The 22284-nt window shown below is 37.6% G+C and overlaps 3 protein-coding genes across 3 annotated transcripts in view; 1 reads left to right on the plus strand and 2 right to left on the minus strand.

The window, feature by feature from the left end:
• Positions 1-1261, minus strand: part of PDE6C (phosphodiesterase 6C, cGMP-specific, cone, alpha prime) — a gene marked incomplete at its 3' end in the record, with an annotated part of 12123 nt that extends 10862 nt beyond the window's left edge. The window contains exon 1 of the mRNA XM_009695340.1: positions 586-1261. Coding sequence (XP_009693642.1) covers positions 586-1065 — 480 coding nt within the window. The remainder of the gene's footprint in view (positions 1-585) is intronic.
• An 8946-nt stretch (positions 1262-10207) lies between these two features.
• Positions 10208-17481, plus strand: RBP4 (retinol binding protein 4, plasma). The gene is made up of 6 exons (XM_009695339.1): positions 10208-10255; positions 10429-10564; positions 11198-11334; positions 11490-11596; positions 13229-13441; positions 17277-17481. Exons 2-6 carry the CDS (start codon positions 10436-10438, stop codon positions 17288-17290), a joined length of 600 nt encoding a protein of 199 aa, XP_009693641.1. The 5' UTR covers positions 10208-10255; positions 10429-10435; the 3' UTR covers positions 17291-17481.
• A 987-nt stretch (positions 17482-18468) lies between these two features.
• FFAR4 (free fatty acid receptor 4) overlaps positions 18469-22284 on the minus strand; it is a gene marked incomplete at its 5' end in the record, with an annotated part of 5169 nt that continues 1353 nt past the window's right edge. Inside the window, one exon of the mRNA XM_009695341.1 lies at positions 18469-18938. Within this exon, the coding sequence (XP_009693643.1) occupies positions 18531-18938 (408 nt within the window). The remainder of the gene's footprint in view (positions 18939-22284) is intronic.

Raw genomic sequence — 22284 nt, forward strand, 5'->3', positions numbered from 1 at the left:
GAAAATGTCAGAGCAGCTCTGACTCATTAATCTTCTTCTATAGATGGTTCTGAACATAAGCCCTGGATCTGGACATACTCAAAATTTGGAGCCATTTTAAATTCAAAGACAGACTTGAAGCTGAACATATATGTTGACATCATCTTCATCTGGCTTCATTCACCTACTTATCAGGAAGCATCCTCATTGCAAAAGCTGCAAATTAATTGTATTCAGAGGTGCATGTATGGCAGCACGGAATGATAAGGGAGAACACTTGCAAGTCCATACTGGAAAACAGAATAGGAGCCTGCCTTGTTCAACAGAAACACAAGTACTTACTGGTCTCTATTAATCTAATATTCTCCTCCCTTATTACAGTAAATTACATTACAACTATTGTGCAAGGATACTGGAAATGCCTTAGTAGGCTACATGATGTGGTTCTACTGGATTTTATGCAAACTCTGCTGCTGCTTTTCTCATGCTTTTAGTCTGGATTTGTCTCTGGGCTGTTTTTGTAGAATGACTCTATACCACAAGCCCTGTTCAGAAAGCTAAGTAAGCAAATGCACAGAAACCCATTCGCCAAGAGAAGTCACTTACCTTTTTCACATCAGGTATATTAAAAAACTTCTTGGTATGAGCAACCCATCCCGCTATCCCGATGTCCAGAGGAAAAACAGTCTCATTGTCTGGTGTCACCAAATTCTCCTCAAAGCTGGAAGTTGGAGTGACATTGAGAAGCCTGGTGGCTACCTCTGGAATACCATTTCGGGAACGACAAACAAACATACTACACCGATCAGCTGCCAACAGCTGTGCCAGCCTCTGCAGGGCCTTGTGCACTATCTTTTCCATAGTGCCTCCTTCATCCTGGATTTCTGTTAGCAGCTCAAAAAGTATGTTACACTCCTCCAGACGGGACATGTCTTTGAAGCTGACTCCTTCCTTCACATCTCCAGGGCTCACGTTAAAGATACTTCCCAGCACTTCTGCCCTCATTTTTCGGTCGAAATACTCCTTGGCAAACTGGGGGTTGTTCTCCAAGTATTTTTCGACAGCATCTTTATTTACCTCACCCATTTTTGCTGGACTGTTCCTAGGATTTCTTTTAGAACTGCATCACCATCAAAGCAGCAGTGGTAGCAAGAAGTCCTGACTTGGTACTAGTAAGAAAATGGTACTTTGTACATATTGTGTAGCTCACAAGCATAGTACAGTCACCTTCCGTTGTGACTTCCAAGCCTTCTGAAACTCTTGAGATATGACAGAAGGCACTGGCTTAGCATCTTCTTAGTGTGAGATCTTGGAGACTGCTAATTAAAGAGATGTCAGGACACTAAACCCCTGAGCATTCTTAGCTTATAAATCCTAAGGGAATCATTTTAGCATTTTAAACTAACCAATCAATTCTTAGATTTTATAAAATTGTCTGATGTGTAGATGTGTATACCTGTATGTTATCTCCTTCATTCACAGTGTATATATTGTCATATGCACACAAAAGTTTCCACTGAAACTTAATATGAGGAATTCCACTTAGATACTTAGCCCACATTATACACGTGCGCAGATGTACACATGTGTATTTGTGACAGGTACTTAAGGGGAGGAAAATAGAATGTTACAGAGAAAATTCTCAAATTGTCAAATTTAGTTTTCCTTGAAATAGTCAGGAGACAATCAAAATTGGATTACTAGACCTAAATAATTATGAAGCTATAAATGCATAAAATGGGTGAAATCCTAAAGACTTTACAAAAGTCTCAGCTTGCTCAAGTGATTTATGCAGGTGAAGATGGAGGAAAAGAATTAGAATTTGACTCAGCACAGCCAGATATGACATATATAATTTTTTTCAAAAACATATGGCCTAAATCAGAAAATGGCTTGAATTCAAATTGAGTTCAGGAGACAGTAATTTTTTTACTCTAGAAGTATAAAAAGCCTGACAGCGTTCTGCAAGTGATGTAGTTTCTTCTATGCCTTCTTCAGAAAAAGTGGGAGATCTCTGCTGTCTTAAAGAGCAGAAATATGGCAATAATTGACAGACAGTGGGCAAAGAGGGAATCTTGAGTCTGGTTGTAGCTTTATAACACGTTTGAAGTTTCCTACCATCAGAAGTTCAGCATTATCCACCTGAATGGAAAAGGAATGATGAAAACTGTGTTGAATTTTAGGTGCAAACACCCCAGGGCTTCATGAGTGAGAAGACCGAGCTTAAGTTGAGTGTCAACTATGACAGCAAATTATCTGTGTTCATTGAAACAGATCTGAATTTCGATACAGTAGGAGGGCTGCAATACAATTAAGCTTATTTCTATTTGTGGCATTCACATTGATCAGAAGGAGAAAGAGATTCTTGGTATAAGAAAAAAAGACCATATACACTTTGGTAATTCTTAATTTAAAAATAGTAATTGTCAAAGTACAACTTTATCTGTCTGCCAGAGGCCACAGTGTGTCAACATCCATTTTTATTAACAGATCTGAAAGAATCAACACAGGCAACTGACACTGATCCTCTCGTGCACAAAGAACAGGCCAGTGATTGGTGTGTAATGGCAGCTCAGTACTTTAGTTTTATTTCTGACTGTGATGTGAAATGCTGTGTAAGACACTAATTTTTGCCAGATTGCAGTTGCCATAAAGATTTTAAAATGCATATGAAAATCAGCACAGTATGGGCTCAGTCTGGCTTGGTTCCTTTTCTCTGGCTGAGTTACTTACCCCTAGCAGCCTGAGGGACAGCATAGGACTCTCACTGGTGGGTGTGTGAGGTTGCAGCATCTTCTTTACAGGTGTGAACTGGTGATACTAGCTTTGTGGCAGGACTGTGCAACTGCAGCACAGCAAGATGTTCTCACCATTGTACGCATGTACAGTTCACAAGAAAACAGCAGAAGAAATGCACATATACCTTAGTCTGTGAATAGTTTCATGATTTGATCAATATGTATAAAAGCAACAGAGACTTTAAAAGAATTTTATATGTATTTATACATAGAGTTAAATTATTTCTCTTCATCTGTCATCTTCCTAATTTCTAGCTCAATGCTTTTCATGCTGCTTTTTGAAAAAAGGATGTTGAAGAGCTGCAGTGAAATTGTGTGAAGGAATAATAACTTTTTTTGCATTACTTGTTCGGTCATATTTTCTTACTGACTTCAGAACATTCTACATAGTAGTTTCTTTGAAGTAGGAATAGTCTATAGAGGATCTGTCTCATGCCAGCTAAAACATTCTAGAAAATTATGCTCTATTTAAGATGTACACATTCATCTTTATCACATGTAAGAAACCAGCTTTACAAACATTAGTTGTTCTTTATATTGTGATTATATCAATTCTATGAAATAAAGCAGTCTGTCACTCTCTGAAGGGAGAGTAAGTGAAGATAGGTAACCTGACAGAGTTACACTGTTTTCTTTGGGGGCAGGGGAGTTGGTGAGTTAACATTTTTGTAAGCTAACAATTTTATTATCATGTGTACCTGCTTTTTCAATATGAAAGATCACCTAAAATGCTTATCATGATTCCACCAAATCTCCCTCATGCCCAGCTGTTTTTACAAATTATAAATTACACTATTTGTACTTTGAGATAACAAATAAAGATCATGTTTTAATTAGGCACTACTGAAAGGTGATACATCTTTCTTTGTAACAAAATATTTCAGATGTAGCTGAGTTGTCCTATAATCATTCTTAAATCATCAAACAATAATTTTTTTTCCTTAGTTAGATTCACTCTTACAATTGTGCTCTTGCTCTGTAAAGTGTTTGTAAAATGACATGGAAAGCAGTATCAGAAACCAATAGAAGTTCTTTAGGAAGTTTATGTTTGGAAGACAGTGAAGTTGGCTTTTTTTCAACAATTGCTATATTAGTCAAGTAATGTTTCATTGTGAACTCTATGTACAAATTTATTAACCATGAATAATTAAGGCAAACCAAGAAGCTGAAGTGATTTGATAGAAATTAAAATGTAGTTTGGTACATAAATGTACCTTACATTTATGGAAGTCTGCATTTTAGAGATAGGAAGGTACAGTGTATTCGTTGATGTTTTTTGTTTTTCTCGTATTAGCATTTTAATGAATTTTGTAAATTAGACCATTTAAACATTTTGGAGCACTAGTGTTGTAATGAATTTTAAAGTTTCTGTGCTGGAATAAAACATTTATTTTTTGTTCCCTTTATCTCCTTTACTCCCTTTATTTTCCACATCGTTGAACATTTTATCTTTAGCAATGCTAATGCACATTTGTATTTAAGTTTGTTATAAGAAACTATAACAAAAGATTATTTCACGTTTCTGGCACTTTCAAACATGATTTTGCTATCGTCTTTCCTAGCAATTTTTTAATAAGATCACCTGTTAAGAAAATACATTTTAATGTAGGATCCATTATATGCATGGAGGTTTAGCATTGGAAACTAACCTCGCACAGGCATTTTGACTGCACTTTAAAAGGCAAAAATAATATGCATTTGGCTTTGATTCTTTTCCATGTTGAGTTTGTTTGATTTAAAAACATGATGAGCAGGGTGCTATATTTTTTCAAATTGTTTTAATTTCAGAGAATATCAGAAATATGTTTGCTTTGTGATTTTAATACATATGATGTCATTTTCCTTTGACGTTCATAGTTGCTACTGAAATCAAACTATTTATGGAGTAGTTCTTAGTAGTAGACCATTCCTGAGCCCTTGTGATACATGGAAACTCCTAAGAAGGATAACCGACAGACGTGGTTATTTAAATAGATTCAAACAGCACGTAAATGTCAAAGGTATTTATAAGGTTTCTCAGTTCAGCTCAGTGTTTGTATCTGAGCATCTCTGTCCATCTTGATAGCAGTTAATGTGGTTCATTCAATTAAGATTTTCTGAAGAAACAGATCAAATGCGTTTATTTCAATTGCATGGCTTTTGATGTGGGTAATTTTGTGGCCACTGTCTGGATGTCAGAGATTCATGTGTAATCCAAGAAATTAATATTCAGAAACATTATTGGTTTTTTTCTAAATGATTAGGTTGTGAGAATGGATTCTGTAGGTATTTACAAGTACTGTGTGCTCTTAACACAGTCAGTTTTTGGCACTGAAATGTTTTAGTGTCACTGATCTGGTATGTCTTGGGGACCTCTATAAACAACCTCAAATTTTATCTTTCTTTTAAAATAATATTCTATCCCTTTTCTTACAAAAATGTAAACACTGAAGATAGTAAGTTAGATGCTTTTTCCATACGGCTGCAAATTTTCATGGTCCCTTAAAACTACCAATGATTAGCTCTGGCAGTTCGTGAAATAACTAGTCAACAGAGAGTTTAGATTCTAAGGGAGGCTTCCTGAAGTAAATGGCCAGTCTAGCATGAAGGGGTTAACCTGGGTTGCCAGATGCACTGTAGCTTTGACCATGAGCATGGGTTTCTTGGTAACTTGGCCTGAATTTTAGTATATGGACCGAGCAAAGGATAGCAGCCTTTGAATCTCATCCACTCTCACATTTACTCCCTGGTGATCTTAGGTTACCTGACCATTTTTGATTACTGAGCATATTAGTCAGCACTGCTGAGAAGGGTCTGACTCTGTCTTCCTCATACCTACCTGCCAGATATTTATACACTTGATAAGATCCCCCCGAGCCTTCTTTTCACGCTGAACAGTCCCAGCTCTTTCAGCCTCTCCTTTTGTCAGATCCTCTTCCTGTTCAGTGATCTTCGTGGCTCTTTGCTCGACTCGCTCCAGTATGTCCATGTCTTTCATCATTCATACTTTAAAGCTCTCCTCACCAGGCTGGCCAGCCTGTTGGCAATCTTTACATCTTTGTTTCAAGTTGTTTCCATTTTAGTAATACAACTAGAAAAACATTTCAATTCAGAATCATAATCCTCAGAAAGGTTTGCTGAAGATAATAAAGGTACCATTTTAAACTAGGTTTATTTAAATACTGTTTATGAAGAGTTCAATGTAAATTTACTCCTTGAGCAGAATGTCACGTCATTGAATTACAAAAACGGGTAGCACACAGGCTGGCATGGTGCAAAGGCCAATCTTTTCAATTCCATTCTATCCTTGACCTCTGTACTCAGACTGCCACCAAGGGGAACAGTTGTGATGGTGACAGTGTACATAGTTGTCCCTTACAAAGTACACGGAGCTCCTTGGCTCAGCTCATGCCATTTGTTGTCACTTGTTAATATGCATCTGGTTCCACAGGGCAGTGGCTACACTTGGGTCCACTGCTCTGTGCACACAGCAGTCATTCATTCCCCTGCAAAATCTGTCTCTAAGAGTTTAATGGATGCCCATGTTTGTGAATGGCATTCTATAAATAAATAACCATAAGAAGACAGCAAAAAGTCTTTCAAGCTGTGCAGTCTGGCTGGAAATGGATGCTCTATTTCCTATTACCAGTTCTTTAGGCCAGCTTTCTCTAAGAGTTAGACTTATTCTCGTGGCCACAAATAAAATTCTAGTTCTTTTACTATTTAAAGCTTCAATGTTGCAGTGTTAAAAATGCTTTAAATAGTAATTTGACTCTCGTTTCTTCCTTTTTATTGTAAAGTCATAAATGAGACTAAAATAACTCCTACAATGAAAGATTTTTTCTGCCGTTTGCTTTGAAAAACTGACCTTTTCTGTGAATTTTCTGTTGCTATTCCTAATGGAAAATATTGCAGAATTTTACAGGCTATTAATGTAAAAAAAATTTCAATCACAGAATCACTGCCAGAAGTTAACCCCTTTTATGGCCTCTTGGCAAAATTCAAAGGTAGAAGACTTTTTTCCCCTTCAATTAAATATGGTTCCAAAAAATACATACTGACTTTTATAAAACTTTCTATAATATTGAAAATATGCTGCCAGCTTCAAACATTGGAATGGGAAGTCATATATGAAATTTATCAAGCTTGGTGTTGAACTTAGCACAAGTTTTGTAAATGTATGCTTTACATTAGAGGTTATTTGCATGTTTATGTGTTAGCAATATTTGAATAACTTTAAAATTTGTCTGAACTTTCCCAGAACCCTAAAATCACTTAATGCCATTGACTTGATCTATGCGCATTGCTTTCAGAATTCTTTGAAAGCCTGACCCAAATTCTGTTCCTTTCTGTTTGCATGAGAAGTACAAATCTGCAAGGAGTATATCAAGGTTCCAAAGATCTGGATGAGGACCACTTGCTGACATCATTTCTCAACTGAACCCATAGCCCAATTCAATCCAAATGATGATTAACTGAGACAAAGTTTACACTGTTTATGAGTTTACATAGTTGTGCTGGCATAGCTACATCTGTTAGGACTGAGAAAAAAATTCACCCTTGAATTGCCTAATGATGCTAGTCTGCCAGCAACCTTCCATCCCACCTCCAGTGCACTCCTGATCTAGACATAACTGACAACAGAGGAGCCTTTTTGCCTAAAAAGCTTGTCTCATTGAACCGAAGAAGTGCTTTAGCTGTAACTGTGAAAGGACTTCATTAATGTAAACTGTGTCTCAGGTAGGCAGAGTTGGAAGTATACCTAAACCGGAAGAGGCATAGAGCCAAACTTTTGCTATGTAACTTTCAAATTGTACTGACTTGCCTGGGTCTTCTTCTGCAGTTGTTGAAATCTGACTGGGAAATACTGGTGTGACTTCACTGTAGCTGCGCTCCCACAAATCCACAATTATAACAGTTGAAAAGAAGAATTTTCTCAGGCATTGCCTAGAGTTTCTAGGGATCCCAGACTTGAGGAGCTGAATTAAGTAGAAGTTATAATTACTAAGTCTCTGCCAGGCACCTCTGCCAGATATGAGTTGCCAAACGTTGCAGAGATCAGTGGAGGCACACAATTAAAGAAATGCTTTGCCATGGCTACTACAAAATTACATGTTTCTGATTTATTTTTGATGATGACCTCAGATTAATTTAAGAGACTGTAGTGGCTCTTGCACATATTTAGAATTGATCTTATTAAAAATTATTAACAGAAGTAAATTTTTGTTTGAGTGAAACCTGGTTTGGTCTCCCATCTGTAAAACTGCTGAGGACAACATGCAGTAAGTATAACGGGACTACTGACCTAGATTTTCAGAGGTGGTCAAATCTCCTCAGCTTTTGATTTATTTGGATGAGTGACTGTAGACTCCTTTGAAAACCTCTGCCCTAGAATTTTCATGGCTAATTATGTTATTGACAAAATTTTATAGGAATAGATTTGATCCTGAAAGAAGCTCTCTGGGAATATAAAGCAGTATACAGATTTTTGAAGAGGACATACTTAGGAAAAATAGTAATATTTCACGAACTGGCAGAGAATAAAGAAATAGTTGCTTTCTTTGGTATTAAATAAAGTAATAGATTCAAAGCTTATAAATTAAGCTATAATCCATCCTCTTACTATCAGTCATTTGAGACACCGAGCAAAGAAAATCCATGTTTTGGATTTGATTTTGATCTTGCAAGTATGATGAATTCGTATGTTAAGACTAGTGAGTGTTTTGCAAAAGTTTTGTAAAAATCCATATATATAACTGGTGTCACCATTGCCAGAAGCTGGAGCAAGGTTCCAAAAGCCACCAGAGGGATATAGATTGCTGTTTCTCTTCAGTCTGTGTGGGAATTAGCAAACTTGAAAATCTCAGTTTAAAAATGGAAATGTTGGCTTATTGAAAGACTACTATTGAAAGTTTCAGGACACTTAATATGCATCAACCTTTCTGGTTACCTGTGTCAAATATGTTCTTTACTCCAAATAGAAGCTTAATATTAAACATAATGGATTTTTTAGTGTCTGGTGTTATCCAAGGAATCAAAGGCTTCAGAGCAGACTTGGAACAGCCCTGAGCATTTAATGTTTGAGAAAGTGAATAAAAATATACTTTCTATGCAAAAAAGCCTCAACACAAAGCAGAAAAGGAAGATACATCAAACAGACTGTGCCACTGTTTGCATTACATATGAAAAAGATTGTAAAGGGCAGCAACAGTAAAAAATGTAGTATTTTTATGAATATGTGAAAATAATAGAAGGTTGAAGTAAATTTCTGGGAAAGGCCATGCTGAATAAATTGTTTTAATTCTGTACATCACCTACTATTGAAGTATTTTTTATACTACATTGGTATCTCCATATTTAAATTATGTTTTTGCTTAATTCTTAAAGTAATGAACACAGACCTTTCAACTAACACGCTTCTGCCTTTATTCTTTCAAAACTGGGACATGAAAAAAGTAGGTGAATTAGTTCTCTTGGTAACAATCATTCCTATCCCACTCTGGTTACATGTCTAGAAAATAATTAACAGGTTTTCTCTAATGCTTCCTAAAGATGTTGAAACTATAGAACAAATATTGACTGAGAGGCAGCAAAACTTGCCTGGACAGGAGAAAATAATGGTTTATATAACTGAAAACAGTTTGCTGAAAACAGTTTGCTAAAAGCAGAATAGAAATTCTGGAAGTTCTGATTTAAAATTAATGTCAAAAGGGCCAGATGTGGCATGTACATGCACTCAGGTATTTGCAGGCCACACATATGTCTTGCCACATTTGCAGTACCACACAAAAGTGCTCTTTTGCCTTCCTGAAGATTGCAGGGCCTCAGTTCTGTCTCTAGGAGCCAACCATGAGGTTGTTTAGCACCTGAGCCAGCCTTTGGGAAGCAAGAGGGAACCAGTCATGAGGACCTGAAGAGGTTCTGGCATGACCAGGCTTTCAGAAACATTAGCAGAAACTTGCAAGTATGATGTTTGCCACTGTTTATCAGGGGAAGAGAGGAAAGGAATTTGGGGAGGAGGTGGAAGAAACAAGTCTGCACCTTGTAACTGGGTTGAGCGCATTGGGTAAGAAAGACTTTGGACTGCAGTGTGTAAAATTACAGAGGAGGTGGAGGCAGCTCACTCTCCCCCATGCAAAGATGAGGTGCCTCTCTTTTCCTTTGTTCTCCCCACACATGTGCACATCCCTTCCCCCAGGTGCGAGCTCTGCCTTTGGGTTAGGAAAACCAAAGACAGGCATTTTCTCCTAGTGCCTGCTTGGCTGCAGGTCAGGGTCAAAGACCACCTGAGCCCATGGGTGTTATGCAAGAGGCTGTTGTGAAGGGGCCCCAGCCTGCAGCATGCATCAACCCGCCTCCCTGCTCCCCCTCCAATGCTGGCTTTGTACTTCACGGGATTGCGAAAGCCCCAGGACTACATAAAGCGTCCCCTGTCTGGGCACCCCGCCACTGCCATCAACGCTTGGGCTCTCAAGAGGCTACAGGGACCAGCACTGTCTGTAAGGGACCCTGCTGTGGTGGGCTGGGGACAACCGGGTGCCTTGCCTGTGCATACATCAGGGAAAGCTGCAGGATGCCCTGGGGACCTGTCAGGGCAGCCTTCCTCCCTTCCTCGCTTGTGTGACAGAGCATGTTGCTGATGCTATTGTCTGTCTGTTTGCTGTTGCTGCAGGGACGGGATGGCCCACACAGCGAGAGCTCTGCCTTGGCAGCTGCTGCTGGCACTGGCCTTGCTGGGCAGCAGCATGGCAGAGCGTGACTGCCGAGTAAGCAGCTTCAAAGTCAAGGAGAACTTCGACAAGACCAGGGTAAATCTTCTTCTTCTGGGTCAATGATGTCTTGCCTAGCTCCTCTTCCCAGGCTACAGAATCTGGCATTCAGTAGCACCAGTGAGTTCACATTTTCACTCAAAGTCACAGACTGCGATACTGAGGAACAGCAGAAGTGTGCCATGTTGCCCACACCTACACAGATGTTGGATCCTGGTGCATCTGATAAAGGAATACTGCAGAAACTGAGGTTTACCAGACTGGTCTCAAACTGTATGGTCTAAACAAAAGGAGCACAGTGACTTAGTTGTTTCTATGAAAAATTGATACTCTGGTGTTTTCAGGCATCATTGCAAGGAAGAAACATTTATACATAAATCTGTCAAAATCTGCCAATTGTTATCCTCTTCCCATCAATTTTTTTATTCTAAATATTGGAGAACTGCAGATACCAAAAAATGTCAGTTCTTTAACAAACCCTGGCTGTACTAGGACATATTGGTGGGTTTATGCTGTTGGAACAGCTAGAGTTGTTTCTTAGGTACAACTTAGAGGCATGGTGTCAAAGATCTGCCTGTCCTCCCCTCTGTCACCTCCTCTAGTTTGTAATGTCTGTTTGTAGTGTTTTCTGTGCTTCTAGGTCTAACTGCAGCCTTTCCTATTTCCTTGCAGTACAGTGGCACTTGGTATGCCATGGCAAAAAAGGATCCTGAGGGGCTTTTTCTGCAGGACAACGTGGTAGCCCAGTTCACCGTAGATGAGAATGGACAAATGAGTGCCACTGCAAAGGGCAGAGTCCGACTCTTCAAGTAAGCTGTTTGCAATCTTCCTCTTGTTTGATTTCACTAAGCTTCTGCTTTGCTTACTGGTGTAATCCTACGTGCTATCCCTGTGCTAGTCACATAGTCACATCGAATCTGTGCTGTCAGGTTTGAATGTGTGTTTTCTTTCTCTCTGGCTACAGTAACTGGGATGTCTGTGCTGACATGATTGGCTCTTTCACTGACACAGAGGATCCTGCCAAGTTCAAGATGAAGTACTGGGGTGTTGCCTCTTTTCTGCAAAAGGGAAGTGAGTACTTAGCTATAGATCATGCAGAACTACTTGGTAACCTAGTTACGTTGTATGTCCATCCTGAGGAAGGAAAAAGTAGTGTTGGGTTTCTTAAACACATTTAAAACACGTAATAACTATCATACAGCAAAGCCTTAATGTGAACAAGGTAATCACTATTTCTCATATCAGGCAACTGGTTGGCTTTCTTTAAACAAGTGAAGACCAGGCCTTTGTATATCTTTGAATTTCTTTTTTGTTACCCAACAATATAATTGAAGGTCACAGTTTAGAAATAAATGAAAAGCAGATGAAATATTTTAAGTCTTGTTTTAGTTGAGAAGCCAGTTACTGAATGCTTCTGTTCTCTCTGAAAAGCCTAACATGAGACTTGGCCGAGCAGGGAAGAGGATTTTGCAACTGTTATTTTGCTTGGTCTTGTGTCTGGAAATGTAGATATTTGTCTGTTTTAAGAATCAAATACAATCCTCTCTCTATATATATATTCATATTTTTCTATCATCTGTCACACCCTATGCAAAATTGGTTTATTGAGCCAAGTAGAGGTTCACACACTTGTAGCTCAAGACATTTCCAGGGATTGTTTCCAAGAGAAGCAAGTGGAATTTGGAAGTGACTAGAGTTCCATTGTCTCCAAAGACATAGTTACAAAGAATGCTTTGGATGGCAGTTGCTCTTGAATTGTTGGCGAATCTCCTCGCAGCATGCTGCTGAATCATGTTTTCACGGATACTTCAGATTGCTGGCTGACCTGCGACTCTGCCTTTCTGAAAACTGTGGTCCCCACGCACAGTAGAAACAGGGAAGAGAACACACAGTGTTGCCTTCACCAGCGCAGACATAGTGCAAGGGAGGATCTTTTACTCCAGGAGAGGAAGGTTCAGATATAACACTTTACTGCAAACACCTAGGTTCACTTCTGTTAGCACAGGGTGTCTGTGTGACAAGGTGTTTATCAGATTACCTAGCTAAATAGTTAAGAATTCTCTGAAATTGTAACTGTGTTTTGAGAAGAGGGTTTATGATAGAGCTTGTAGCAAATACACTTCTAATGTAACTGCATGATAATATTTTTCATTAAAAATACACCCTAGTAGGAAAACAGTTATGATTTTGAGTAATCTGGAGCATGACTAGCATGACCAAGAGCACATTTAGCTTCTCTGGGTTTTTTTAAACAATTTTCTGTCCGACTGTTCCCTTTTTTGGTTAAAATAAGAAACTTTCTTTGTACTTCATGGTAGCTACTGTAATACACGGTTCTTTTTTGTGTTTGTTGCCACATTTTATAATGATATTCAGGCATGGATTTACAAGGCATTTATTAGCACTTCATGCTGCTTTTGTTCTGTGCCCATGTTAGAGGAGAAGCAGTGGTGCCAACCATTTCCTCTTCTCTCCATCACTGTCCCTGATAAATATGCTTGTTTTCTTTAAAAAAAAACAACTCCCCCAAAACATGGAATTAAATATTGGACACAGGAATAAACTGAGAGCTAATCTGTTATGATTTATATCAATCTTCATTGTATTATTTTCTTCATAGAATTATGACAGCAATCTCTTTAGATTTACTAGATTTTACTTGTGTCTCTAACACCTTTGCTTCTTTGCTATGGTTTCTTCCAGATGATGATCATTGGGTAGTGGACACAGATTATGATACGTATGCTCTTCATTACTCTTGCCGCCAACTAAATGAAGATGGCACTTGTGCTGATAGCTATTCCTTTGTGTTCTCCCGGGACCCCAAGGGATTGCCTCCAGAGGCACAGAAAATTGTCAGACAAAGGCAGATAGACCTCTGCTTGGACAGAAAATACAGAGTTATCGTTCATAATGGTAAGAACATTTTTTTCTTAAAAATTTTATTTCAGGGTTTAATGACTAAAGCACTGGGAGTTTCTGGCTTATTAAATAGGAAATGCATGAAGTCTTTTACTTAGTAGTTGTAATGTCTTTTCAAAACTGGAGCTTGTACTAAGTTATTTCCAACTTTTTCTTCTATTATCTGAAGGAGAGCTAAGGTGTATAACTTTTCACATGGCATATCACATCAGCTGAAACAATAATTAGAGGAAGTTGTAAAACAATTAAATCAATGTACTATGAGTAAACATAGTAAGGATAAACACAGTTGCTGTAAAAAGAAATTGTATCTCTTTAATCAGAACTCTTTGCCTTTCTCAACAAAATAGTTGTTGAAGGGAATAGAATGTATTTTCAAAAACTTCTTTGAAAAACTCTTCATAAAAGGCTTTTAAGGAAAATCAGGAGTCTTGGAAAGGGTACCTTATAGCAGACCCTTTCTCACGGGTCCTCATGCCACTCATTTCACAAAGGGTTGTGGAAGAAGGACATACCCCTCATACTGAAATTACGACCCTATCTTGAGTCATATAGTCAGGCTGAGCTTGCAAGACAATGGAGGATACAATTAGCTCATTTGTGCTCAAGAATATTAGAAAAGGCCAGATGGTAATTTATGCTACTTTAATCAATGATCTAGAAGAAAATATAATATACTTACTGATAAAGATTACACCCAGAATGGGGATTAGTAAAGGATGAAGAAGACAGATCAGAATACTTAGGACAAATAAAATAGTAGTGTACCTGTCCCTACCCCCCTCACGTTCTGGAAGACACAATATCTACACAAGACTTGACTAGTGAATCAACTGAATGTGAACTTCCAATGTAATGCTGTGGCCAGAAGAGTTAATATGATTCTTGGATGCATAAACCAGGGATGCAAAAGATTAATTTACAGACTCATAGGAGACTGTTGTGCTTGGAATAGGTCTGCTTGCTATGTCACGTTTGATGATAATCATAACTGGAAAGGGTGCCAAGAATGAATTAGAAATTTCAAAGAGCAGAGAAAATGATTGCAAGTTTGTAAAATGTGCCCTCTAGTGAGTGTTTCAAAGACCTTAGTCTTTTCTCATCAGAAAAAAGTTAAAGGCTGACCTGAGCAAAGTCTGCGCTTGCCCACACAAACAGAATTGGATAATAAAGGACTTGCAAACATAGGAATAATAAATTAAAATGGATGGAACTTTAAACTAGACACATTCAGAGCAGAAACAAATAGCCATTTGTTTAACTCCAAAGGTCATTAACCTTTGGAACAGTTTACCAAAAGCTGTTGTATGTTCTTCATCACTGAAATCTGTAAATGAAGATTAAAGGCTTTTCTAAATGACATGTTAGAATAAACTGGGATTGACTGAAGGAACTTTTGTGTATTATAAAGAAAGTCAGAACAAATAAGCACAGTCAGCTCTTGTGGCTCTATTAGCTGTTCATCTGATCTATAAACAGAGTATAATATATTGCCATGTTGTAAAGTAGGCACACTGGTCACAGGGTGCCTGAAAGATCTGCTAAGGTGAGTGGTGTTTAGAATACTGATTTGTGACCTGGAAAAAGAGCCTGACAACAATGAAAATAAAAATTTTGTCTTGAATGAGAATCTGGAGACAACATAAAAGACAGTTGAGATTTAAGACAGTCAAGACTAAGAGATATCATAAATGCAAATTAAATTGGCTTTTGTGAATGATGTGTACAACTGCATAAAGGGTAGGATACAAAAGAAACAATGTCATTCTATAAATTGATACTTTCTTGTTTTGAATGCTGCATTCACTCCTCTTCAAATGAAGTATAGCAAGAATAAAAATTTCTGAAGATGAGAAAATAATGAGATGATTAGGGATGTTTTTGTGTTAAATCTAAGATATATAGGGCTGTTGTGCTGTGACTTTAAGAGGTGTGTGTTATGGTGGTTCCTTGCATTTCTGTCAAACCCAGAGAAAGTACTATCCCACTGTAAAATCAGGATATGGGGCTAGTCCAAGTACTGGTCTGATTCAGCATGGTGGAATCTGTGTTTCTATTATTTCTACACTATATGAGGTTTGCAAGGCAATAAATGTATTGTCAATCTTTGCAAGAAAGTATAAACCAAAACAAAAAATTGAATATATTCATTTATTCATAATTTGTAATATAACTTTTTCAAATATCTCAGAACTTCTATATAATAGAATGCTTGTGTTTTTTTCACAAAATATATAACAAATAGTGTAATTTAAAAGTAAAAACTCAGAATGTCTTTTGAAGGTTCAGTCTTAAATATTCTTTGTCTTCCTAATTTAAAAGTTGATCATGCTGCCTCTAGTTTGTTGTAGAAATATCAAATATACCAAGTTGCACTTAGTGCTGTTATCTTCTCTGCTATGCTATATATTCAGATGTTAAGTGTTAAGTGCAGCGTCTGATAAGACTGTGTGAGTTCCATGCTGTTTGTAAATGAAAAATAGTAGCCTGGATCCCTAATGCTTACTGCTTTTTATTGAGGATTATGCCAGAGTTTATCTTTATGCGCCCAGCACTGAAGTATAAATGAAACTTAAAGCCAGCAATTTGCATTTTCCCTCTACTGTGTTCAGGACCTGTAACTACCATAGTGTTAGTTGATTCTGAATTCTCCAGTATCATTAAGCCAAAGTTCCTGCAAAGTATATTTGGGAATAAGAGAATGATTGTGAGCTAAACTGAAAAAAAAAATTATTGAAAGCTTCATATCAGAAACTCTTACAAAATCCACTTAATTCCTTGTGTGTGGTTTGGAAGCCTTGCTAACGTTACTTTTAATTCTGCTATTAAGAGCTACAGAATTAGTAGTAATAAAAGCCAACTTCAATTGTCTGTACTGACCTGCATTCCATTGTTATTGTGGTAAAATTCTGACTGACATTAATAGATGCTGCAAGAATAGGCTTGTATCTGTTTCTAATTATGCATATTCTGCCTATGTCTTAAAGCTAATTTTTTTTCCCCAAAGATTTTTCATTAGCTTTTTAAATTAATACTGTACTCAAATTAAGTTCCCCCCCAAAAATTAATAAATGTACAAAACTTACCTTGATGGAAAAAAAAAATCTAAAATATCTTTTCTTTCTATACTGGCTCTTTAAGGCAAAAGAGGAGCCTAGGAAATTATGAGGTTTTTGGTTGTAACCTACATTGCATTTATGATGGTAGCTCCTTTCCAAATATGGATCAAGCTATGATACACTTAGTCTCTCAGAGTAATAGCTCAAGTTGCCTTAAGTTATTCAATGTGAGTGTGGATATCACAGTGGAACTACTTGTAAATACAATATGATGCCATGTTAGAGTTGAAAGCTGAATCTGCTGTTAGCATTTGCTAGAAGCAAAACTTGTGAATTAGAAAGTGTTATATTTCTTCAGCTAATTTACTATTGCTATTAGACGTTTTGGAGGTCAGGAGATTTTTATTTTGTGGAAAGATATTCTTAAATTAATAATTTTTAAAAGGCAAATATTTTGAAGCTTGTTAAAGTAAATAACTAACTCTTTTATCACTGATCTATCCGCTACCTTGTTTGCCAAACTATTAAAATGCTCAGGACAGGTGTAACAGATTGGACGAATTCCTGTTTTGTTTTGAGTTGAAAATTCTTTGGAATTATGAACTGCAGAGCAAGGTATTGGCATTATCATTACCAGTAACAGACCACTGGACTCAAGAGCATTTTAAAGAAATTAGATACGTATGCATTTTAAATTTGGTGAAAGTTTTTATATTTTAATTTTGTCTAGAGTAGTTGAAAAACAAAATTTTGTTTTTTGTGTGTTTCAGGATTTTGCTCTTAAGGAGCTCCAAAACAATGGAAAGAAACCATGTAACAGCACCATGGATGTAAAGTTAACCCACTGATTGAACGTTCTTTTGAAAACCTTTTAAACAGCTTCATTTAGATTTTGAGTATATTTATCTGAGCTGTGTGGCTCACCCTGTTGATAAACCAATGAAACATTTTAATAAAAACTTGGATTACAGGAGATGCAAATTGTTTGTATGCAAATCTGTACATATGTAGACATTGGTTTTATTAGTAGACCATTATCTTAATGCAGTGTTTTGAATTGGTGACAGATGGTGATAATTAAGAATTTAATCGTTCTTTTCTTAGTGATTTCAATTTCTGACTAAAAGAGTTATAATTAAAAAACCCAAAATATATGTATTTTAATTTCTTTTCAAATACAATGTCATCTTTTTTCTAGGAAATACTGGAAATTGTTCCCAATAGCATTTTAGAAAGAAGGAATGAGTTTCAGCGACCCTATATATGACTGATTAACTTTATTATATGACTACTGAAGACATAAAAAATATGCATCTTTTTAAAAAGAACTATTTTACACATGACAAGTAAACATTTATTTATTTATTCTTTGTTTATAAACTAACAGGCATTATGTCCACTTTTTTAATTTGAGATGGAACCAAATTGGTCGTTCACTTGGTGATAATACATGTTTATAATTTTATTTCCTACACGAAATTGGTTAGTCTGCTCAAACCTATGTTCAGGCAGTCAGTTACCTAAGTGTATAACCAAGTGCATTTTTTAAATGGGATTAAAAAAAAGAGCAGATACTTTCCGAGGATGTACATTTTCACTAGAAAGTTGATCTCTCTTACTCAGTAGAAAGTAAAGAGTAAAAATGGATCAGGTGCCCTCTTGATATAGATTCATAGTAACTTTATTAAAGTTAATGACATTTATACCAAGTGAAAAATGTACCCTCACAGAAATTAATTTGTCTGGTAATACTTATATCAACTATTTTACATTCACCAAGTTCACTGCCATATTCCTATTTATTTCAGTGTAAGTGGAGTATTCAATCCATTGGATTAAATTGTCCAAATCTTACTGAGGCAAAGCAGTGAAGTCAAGAGAATTTTACCTGCAGGAATTAAAAATACAGATTTAGATTTTTTTTTCCTTCTCTGGCATATAATACTATAACATTGTGACCTATTTAACCTGGGTTAGCGTAGATATCAACATGCAAAGTGTGGCACAGCTCAGACTTTAAATAATTATCTGGTAATGAAAGATAAATTTGGTTGTTCATGGTTGCTTCTTCTTGCAGTGGTTTCTGTACCAGCCCCATGCCTTACACGGGTCCCTGTACAACAAAGAAGAATTTCCTGACATTTATGTCTGAAATGGGCAACATTATACAAAATCGGATTGACAGCAGAGTTGGCAAAAGTGAATAACACTATCCAGAAGAAAACTGATGGCAAAATATTTAAATCTTGTTTGTAGTTCTGGACTAAAATTAGAAAAATAATTATTATAATTGGGCTCCACATGATGAAGAAAGAGATCATCAACACAAAGAGGGCTCGGAATAGTTTGTAGTCTTGCTGGGAAACACGAATCTGATGATCTTCTGAGAAGGCTAAACCAGCATTTAAACTCCTTCTTAATGTTTTTGTGATCTGCAGTAAAAGAGAAGAAAGTAACTTTCATTGAAACCTAGAAGAATTATTAACACATTTTTACAAATGCAAAAGTAAATCTTGGCAGATGATGTTTCTGTTTTGAAAAGTGACTACAAAAAAGGCATTACAGAATTCCATTTTCACTTTTTGTCAATGGTACCAGGTTTTTTCTCCCTCTCAGCTGTGAACTCACCTCAATATTAGTCAAGATGGTTGTTCTCCTCATGGCTCTCTACCAGCCATAAATACTTTTCAGCATAAAACAGAGCCTTAATTACTCATGAAATCCCATTAACTTCAAATTATGACCTCATTTGCTCTATCTAAATAAACCCATTTATTTCTTCCACAAATGCAAACTGGAACATAGTTAACAATCCTGTTGATACACAAGAAGGAACACAATCCAATTCTCTTACGGCCATGCTGATATTATAAAGTAGGCATTAGAAGGAGCATGAATTTATTGCAGTAGCTAAATCATGATATGTTTTAAATGTGAATGGGATTTTACGTTGAGTTTTGTGTAAACTTTTAGTTTTTCAGTCAGTAATCAGTATTGCTTTTGATGAACTAACCTGAAATCTTACAGATCCTTTTGTCACTATGAAAATCTGTGTCTTGGAGACGTACTGTCTGATGTAATAAACCAGACTATGGGTAGTTTGGGAATTCAGTACTCATGGGTGCGAATCATCTGTCATTAGGTAGAATATTGAATCCCAATGGCTTGCAGAAAATTCTCAATCTTATGCTCTACATCCCTGTCTTCACTGAAGCTGGCATAGCACAATTAAATCTATTACATTCACATATCTGAGGCAAATAAAATAAAATTGAAATATTTAGCAAACAACTGTGCTAAATAATTGAGATGCCATTTTACCCTCTGCATGGGTAAAGAAGGGGTATTTTCAAAAGCCTGGATCAATTTGGTGTCCAAGTAGGAAAGTCAAAAGGCGTAAGACTCTTCGTGCCACTTTTATGTGTCACATTTCCCTTCAGCAGTAACTAAAGGAAGGATAACACTAATACAAGTAACACTTAATAGCTTCCTGGTTCAGGTAAGGATGGAAATGGTTATATATAAATTAAGTAATTTGTCATTCTTTCTGCAGTTTTCTGAATTGGTCACAGAGATAGATGGCCTAGAATAAATTTTCATTAAGAACCTAGACATCTACCAAAGATTTCAACAGAAAGTAGGTGTATAAATCAAAACCTGTGACCCAAAAATGGACTTCTCAGCAGCTGCTGAGCCTGAGAAGGGGACCGTCTCACTCACTGCTTCCCTGATTTAAAGGTGGCAGAGAATTCTGATGTGTTGAGCATGTAAAACAATTCCAGTCTGATCATCTTCTGCTATACCCACCTGGAATCCAGAAACTAGGCAGCTCCTCCAAACAATCTGATCCAAGAGTCATTCTCAGAGAGAACCTAATCTGTCTTAGTAAGAATGAAAGTTTCACAAAATACAAAGGACTAATATCCACTATCTAATATAAAAATAAGTATCTAATATAAAAGTGGAAAACCAAGTTCTGTACCCTCCTCAGCCTCCACTATTCAAAATGGCTACAGAATGTCCTCATCAGATACCTCTGTACCCTCCATCTTTCCTGCTGGAGCTGCACAGCCTAGAACTAAGAATGCAAGCATCATCAGGGTTGTGGTAAATAAGACGCAACTGCACCTTAAGAAAGTGCTTGACTGAAAGGAGGTGGCAGTGATATGGTTTGGATCCCTTTTCAGTCTGCCTAGTACAAGGAATCTAGATACCTATCATGGGCATCTGGACCTCACTCAGAAACAGGAACTTAGAAGTCACATATATATAGGTATGTAACTTCCAGAACATGAATGTCTTTACTAGTTCTAGCTTCTTACCTAAGTCTTGCCTGAGAGGGGGAATGATGCAAAACCAAATAACTTAATTACAAATCATGGCTTCTAATCTGTCATTTTTGCCAGGGTTCTGGGAAGTAAAAATAATACTCCGTTTCAGATTAAATTGTAAAGTATATATTTGTAGAGTATATTTGTTAAAAAATTTGAAGTCTTATATCTGTAGTGAATCATCATCATCATACATGCTGTGTTATTTGGATACATGAATACTTTGAACTGCTTCCAGCAACACTGAGCATTGTACTCTGTGTGTACTGGCATCATGAAGCATTCTCACAAAGTAAATCTGTTCTTGGGAATGACTCAGGGATTAAGATATTCTCCAGCTTAGTTGCTTCCTGGAGAGCTGTGTGAGAGAGAAGATTCAATTATAACAGATGGGATCCTGGTATGGCTCTTGTTCCTTTTTCACAGAACCACAGAATCGTTGTGGTTGGAAGGGACCTTTGGAGATCATTCAGTCCAAACCCCCTGCCAAAGCAGGGTCACCTACAGCAAGTTGCACAGGATCTCGTCCAGGAGGGGTTTGAATATCTCCAGAGAAGGAGACCACACAACCTCTCTGGGCAGCCTGTTCCAGTGCTCTGCCACCCTCAAAGTACAGAAGTTTTTCCTCATGTTAAGATGGAATTTCCTGTGTTTCAGTTTGTGCTCGTTGCCCCTTAACCTGTTGCTGGGCACCACGGAAAAGACTCTGGCCCCATCCTCTTGACACCTACCCTTAAGGTATTTATGAGCATTGATGAGATCCCCTCTCAGTCTTCTCCAGGCTGAACAGACCCAGCTCTCTCAGCCTTTCCTCATAAGGGAGATGCTCCAGTCCCTTCATCATCTTTGTTGCCCTCCGCTGGACTCTCTCCAGTAGTTCCTTGTCTTTCTTGAACTGGAGAGCCCAGAACTGGACACAGTACTCCAGATGTGGCCTCACCAGGGCAGAGTAGATGGGGAGGAAAATCTCCATCGTCCTGTTGGCCACACTCTTCCTAATGCACCCCAAGATACCACTGGCCTTTTTGGCCACAAGGGCACATTGCTGGCTCACAGTGAACTCATTGCCCACCAGGACTCTCAGGTCCTTCTCCACCAAGCTGCTCTCCAGCAGGTCAAGCCCCAGCCTGCACAGGTGCATGGGGTTATTCCTCCTGAGGTGCAGGACCCTACACTTGCTCTTGTTGGACTTCATTAGGTTCCTCTCCACCCAACAATCCCGCCTGTCCCAGTTCAGGAGAAATGGTAACACATCTTAGCATCTGTGTTATCAAGTTGGAAAAGAAATGTGAGCATGGCAGATTGGGGCTGTCTTGTAATCCAGTATTCCAAACACTTCTGGGGGGCTTCTAGCTCCCTATGTGCCATTTTGCTTTCTAAATTTACTTCTGGTAATCTGGAATCTGCAAGGACAAGAGGAACATCATTCCTGTCCTAGTCTCTGACC

The sequence above is a fragment of the Cariama cristata genome, unplaced genomic scaffold (genome assembly GCF_000690535.1).
Source record: "Cariama cristata isolate BGI_N322 unplaced genomic scaffold, ASM69053v1 scaffold29992, whole genome shotgun sequence".
NCBI classification, from domain to species: domain Eukaryota; kingdom Metazoa; phylum Chordata; class Aves; order Cariamiformes; family Cariamidae; genus Cariama; species Cariama cristata.